This window comes from Populus trichocarpa, chromosome 6 (assembly GCF_000002775.5).
Source record: "Populus trichocarpa isolate Nisqually-1 chromosome 6, P.trichocarpa_v4.1, whole genome shotgun sequence".
Lineage (NCBI taxonomy): Eukaryota > Viridiplantae > Streptophyta > Magnoliopsida > Malpighiales > Salicaceae > Populus > Populus trichocarpa.
This window is the reverse complement of record NC_037290.2, coordinates 24933250-24939158: the sequence shown is the minus strand read 5'-3', so window position 1 is coordinate 24939158 and position 5909 is coordinate 24933250. Positions and strand designations below refer to the sequence as shown.

The 5909-nt window shown below is 36.0% G+C and overlaps 1 protein-coding gene across 1 annotated transcript; it reads right to left on the bottom strand.

The window, feature by feature from the left end:
* Window positions 1-1175: 1175 nt before the first annotated feature.
* LOC7495757 (cytochrome b-c1 complex subunit 7-2, mitochondrial) lies at window positions 1176-4452 on the bottom strand. The gene is made up of 4 exons (XM_002308610.4): window positions 4253-4452; window positions 4011-4168; window positions 3376-3423; window positions 1176-1506 (listed from the first exon to the last, which is right to left on the bottom strand). Exons 1-4 carry the CDS (start codon window positions 4344-4346, stop codon window positions 1438-1440), a joined length of 369 nt encoding a protein of 122 aa, XP_002308646.3. The 5' UTR covers window positions 4347-4452; the 3' UTR covers window positions 1176-1437.
* Between the last annotated feature and the right edge of the window lie 1457 nt (window positions 4453-5909).

Genomic DNA, 5909 nt, shown 5'->3' with positions numbered 1-5909 from the left:
GAGTTACGTATTTACTTTGTGCGCCACAAGTAGTCACACATGTAGTACCCGCGACCTGTAAAGAAAAGCTGGTGTCCTTCAAATTAATACCCTTTCACCATCATAACCTCTCTCTCTCATTCATTATTTGGGTTGAATCACCCTACCGTCTGCTTCAACAATCAACAATGGGGAGGAAGTGATCGAATCTATGGCTGCTGTCAACATCAAAAGGAAGAAGGAAATGGGTCTGTGGGTTGATTTGCAGCTTCGAGTTGTAGCTACTGTGGAGACTAGTTCAAATGGGTCTCTTGCTGTTGAGTAGAGGGGAGACGGACTCTGGATGGAGGAGAAGAGGCAGCATTGTTAATAGTGGTTGGGAGCGGCATTGCTGGTTCGATGAAATAGTCTTGAATGACTTCTTTTTTTTAATAGTTGGTATAAAGGAGGGAGAACTGTAACTTAGTTTGGGTTAAACGAGGATGAGGTTATTGTGTGGAGCTTAGGTTAGTGAAAGGGGTTGTTGTTGCTGAGTGGGTTGGCGGGTCTCATCTGGGTAGGTGGCTGAGATGAGTGGCGGAGAAAAGGAATACCACGTCGGGTTGATGGTGGTCTGCGTGCTGATAGGAAAAGGGATGCCGTTGGGGAGAGAGGTTGTTGGATTTTTGTTTGTTTTGGTTACAGTTTGGCCGAGAGAGGTAAGGAAATGGGTTTTTGGTTTTGTGCCGGTTCTCGCTGACAGTGAAGGTGAACGGTACAATCACATGCACTCCATCAGCACAATGGGCAAACTTTTCATGTAGAATTGGAAACTAAAGATTTTATAGGTCGCACATGTAATTTATTACATGAGCGACTACTTGTTGCACATGTAGTGCATGCACAGCAAGTGATCGTGCATGTCCCAGATGCTAACATGGGAAAACACTCTTGTACACACCCATAAGGACATAGCCATCAGCCACGTAGATTTCTGATTTATTGTAATGACAGAAGATACAAAAAATTTAGCATGTATCAGCTAAACCTTTAGAAAGGTAGGAAAAAAAAAAACAATTGAGTAGCAAGTGGCAATCGTAGAGCCATGCCAACAGGCTCATACTGGGCCTAGCCTTGCTTGGCCTTGTTTCTGGGTAAAAAACACACGGGCTTCAAACATTATCAAACGAGGTCATAAATCTTCTACAAATAGTACATAAAAGTAAAAGACAGTCCTTTTTATTGCAGGTAACCATGAAATGGAAGTTAAATAGCAGAGTTGTGCATGATTATTGGAAAAAGTGTCTGTAAAAGACTAGTAAACACCATTTAACCACCACCACCACCACCACAAAATGATTGCAAGAACTTACCAAGAAGAGACAATCCATCTCACCTTCAGCAACCCGAACATTCTAAATAAACTTTCAACAAGATTTACTTCAATAAGAAATGGAAAAATGGGGGGAGCTGAGAAACTCAAGGAATGGTGCGCTGGTAAAGAGGCAGAGCTCCCAAAGCCTCACGTTCTGCTCTCTCCCTCTTCACCTGCAAATCATGATCAAATAATTTATTTTAACACAGCTTATGAAGCAGGTTTAAGTTAATTGAAGTTGGATATTCCTTAATAACATCTTCAATTCAACAACTAATTAGTTCTTTGTTTTTGTGGTAAAAAAAAAAAACTTGATCTAATTACATTCCCCAAAGCAAAACAAAGTATGGACGCATTTGAACTTTGGCATGTATCCTTGACAGATGATGTAACATAAACATCAATCACCATGATCCATCCAGTATGAAAGCAAAAACATTTTCCTAACTGAAATGAATGTAAGCAATAAAAATAAAAGGAAAAGCCAACATATGTGACATCATACAGGTAGGTCAAAGCAGCAGCCTGGGCACCAAAATTTATCAAAGAACAAGTCCTCCAGTATCAGAGGTGACCCAACAATAAACTGAATGAAGCTAGACCTACAGATGAAAGACTAAAATGGTAGCTTGCTTCTAAATTTAGGTAAATCCAATTATCCGAGAAATTCATGCTAAACTCGAGACAATTTTCTGGACATTCCTAATTTATGCAATTTTAGATCACCTCCACACCTTGCAGATCAAATTCTCTCTTTTGTTACTTTTTTAGTTAAAAAGTCAAAAAAGCAGGAGATGAATTAGTTTTAATGTGGCAAGAAAACAATAATAAACACATCAATTATGAAATAAATCCACCTAGATAAACCAGAGAATCTATTTGCAGAATGATGCAAATAGCTGATTAAGCACTCTGAAAGGAAGTATGGCACTTTCAGGCACCTATAACCACTAAGCCACTTCTACCGACTAAATGATCCAGCCTGTAAAAGGTCATGTCCAATACCAGTACCCAATAATAGATAAATTATTTACACAGAAGGTACATGAAATCATGACAATTCTTTTGCACAAAAACTTTACGTAATATTTTCACTGGTTCTATACTTTAACAGAGTTGCCACCATGATTAACTATATATGTTGTAGATTCACAAAGACAGCATATCTACCTATGGCCATGCCCAAATTTTTGGGACTTGCAAGGCTCAAAACCTCATGAATGTCCATCTTGTTCATGTGATCATGTCACCCAGCATTGTGTTGCGAGCATGAGAACTTCAATAGAAGAATAAATGCATCCTAAATTTTATTTTGGTCTGAATATAGAATAGGCAGATTATTGCAGTAAAGATAATGATAACGAACTAGTAGTGTGAAATCTTTGAATCAAAGAACTGACACAACCAAAAGACTAATTTGGATTGTTGCAGCAACATGCTAAACACACAAAACACATGGCAGCATGCTTTTAAGTACTAAACCATCTGTTAGTAATTGTAAGTGACATGGAGACCAGAGAGCAGCCAGAGCATTTTTTTTTATTGGAAAAACAACAGGAAAGTGAAACAAGGCTCTTGTTTTATCTAGTATGTAAGAAATCCCAATTCAATAGAGTTCCCCAACAGGATCATACGGTGAAAATGAAAACAACATTTGCCAATCTAGCTTACTACTTGGTACCCTAAACAAAACAAAGTAAAAGCACAGAGTTATTATAAGGTGCTCCAGGAGCACTACTAGTCTACTCAAATGAAATTGAGATCCACCATGAAAACCCCTCATAAATCACAAGTAAAGGAGTGATTGCTATGGGAGTAGTAATAACTCCTAAAAGCCACAAGCAAAAGTATAAGGATGTGAATTAGCTGCAATTTATCAACAGCAGGCGTAAATAATTCATGTTGGGTATACGCATATGCCAAAAACATGTAAAAGAAAAAAAAGGGTGTAACTGACTCTGAAATCTGCAGCTATAGATGGAACAAAGAGAAATGTATACAAAAAGAATCAGTTTTTGAACGAAAAAAATATAAAAACTTACAAAGGCCAGCATTTCTTGCAGGTAGCTCCTGAACGGTGTTTGCATTGCCTGAAAAAGCACAATGAAAACATATAGAACCCCCTTAAGAAATCAAAGAACATATATTGCATAACAAAAAAACCAAAACAACAAAAATAGCGAATACATCGAGCATCCATAACCCAACACATACACCCACACCACACGTTATTATTTAGAGCCCGTTTGTTTTTGCATTTCAAAAGCATTTTTGAAAAAAAATATTTATTTTTTATTTTTTCTTTGTTTCAAATTATTATTTATTTTTGAGTTTTCAGACCAAATTTTCATCTGAGTGAAAAATAAAAAAATATTTCAATATATTTACAAGCGAAAAACACTTTAAAAATCACATAAAAAAACAACACTGCCACAGTATCAAACGAGCTTTTAATCAAGCATGAACATCATCCACACACGTTCAACAACAGAAACAGGAATATAAAAATAAGTCTGAATTCTATAAGATGCAGAATAGTCTAATAAAAATACAGCTTGTTTTTAATTAAAAAATAAAAATCCATAAAATTATAAAACCCAAGAAAAAATATAAATTTCTTTCGAGTAACACAAATGTGAGTAATTTAGTAATAAAAATAAAATAAAATAAAAAATACCTGAAGGTCCTCAGGAAGATAGTCGTGCTTCATTGAGAGGTCCATGGCACGCTTCAGACGCTGATTACGAGCGTCAATGATTTCTCTCGGGAGGCGATTAAGCGCCTCCTTGATATCCAGTTCGTAATAAGGGTCGTACAAATCATCGTATCGGAGCCCTAATTAAATCGATTTCAATAAAATACAAATGAGAAAAAAGAAAATAATTAGGGTTTTGAAAAAAGAGCAGAAAAGAAACAGACCGTATCTGCGGAGGCGGGAGGAGATAGTTTTCATGTGTTGTTTGGCCAACCAGTTCTTTCTTGGATCTATCAATGATTGCAAAAACGACGCCATTTTTGGAAGATCTGTCTCCCTCTCTCTCTCACTCACGTTTTCAGGTGCTTGCTTGAGACTAGTCTGCCTGGCTATTCTCTTCTCTTCTTTTCATCAATTTCTTTTCATGGGCTTTTCTGGAAGAATCGGGTAGTTTGTTGGAGATATTTTAGGACCAATATCTAATATAATATTGGGCTACATGGGCTCAATAAAAAACGCCTTGGACTTACTGTGTGGTTTGTTGGGCTACATGGGCTCAATAAAAAACGCCTTGGACTTACTGTGTGGTTAGTTGGGCTACATTTCTTTGTTTTCGGGCTAAAGGATCAGGCATCTATCTAATTCATTTCTCTTATTGTTATTATTATTATTATGCTGTTGTTGTTATTTATTTTCAAGAGAATATATAAAAAATAATTTTTTTTTCTAAATTGTATCAATTTTTATAACGTGCGCGCATATATATTTGGATTTTATGAAGCAGAGCTCGATTCCCTATCATTATCATATTTATTAAACTTAATTTGGGATTAGGTTGGTTAACTTGAAAAAATTAAAAAAATATATTTATAATTTTAATATTTTATATGAAAATTTTAAAAAATAATTCATGTAAATTTAGGCTATATATTATAAATAATTAAGGATTTGTTGTTTTAAACTACGTTTATCTATAAAAAAAAATAGAAATGATGCTTTGTATGTGGTTTACCACAATTTGAAATATGATTTTTATGATTAATTGTAATTTAAAATGTGGTTCGCTGCAGGGCTGGTCGGCAGGGCCCTGTAAAATATATTTTTTTCTTTTTTTCCCCTTAAATAATTTAAAATTTTTACTCTAGAATTAGTAGATTTTAACTTTTGGCTTTTCATATATATTTGTTTTTAATTAGGCCCTTCAAAACCCAATGTCCTGGCTCTGCACTGCACCGACAAAAACAGACTAACTAGGGCGACCATAATCACAACCTCATGTGAATGTGAGAGAGACAACATAAAAAACTTTCCATTTCCAACGGGTCTCTCTTCACAGTAACGTGAACAAAGATTATGATGGGCCAATAACAAATCGATACCATTCCCTTTCAAGGAAAAATAAAATGCACTGATACCAGAAGTGCAAGATTCTTCTTCTTCTTCTTCTTCTTCGTTGATGAATAGAATTGCAAGATTCTTCTGACAAACAGCTGCACATGTGAGAATCCTTAACCACTACAATCTGACATGCAAAATGGGACAAGTGGTGGGGTTAGTTCATCTATAAAGACGAAGTGCCACAACAGTACCCTCGTGATTCCCAGCTTCTGTGTTCGAGAAAAAAACGTGAGCACTACAACTTTGATAGAATCGACTGTCTATATCGATCATCATAGCTTGGGTCCTAGGAACCGATTTTACTTGATATTATCATGTTGAGTTACACTGAGTTTGATAACCATGTTGTGAAGTAAATGGATTATTTGGATTCATGGATAGCCTGTGCTTTCTATATGGTGACCGATGCAAAGAATTATAAATACTCATGACTAGAGGAATGCTAAGGCAAGCAGGCTTCTCGATTGTGGCTTGCTGTTCTAT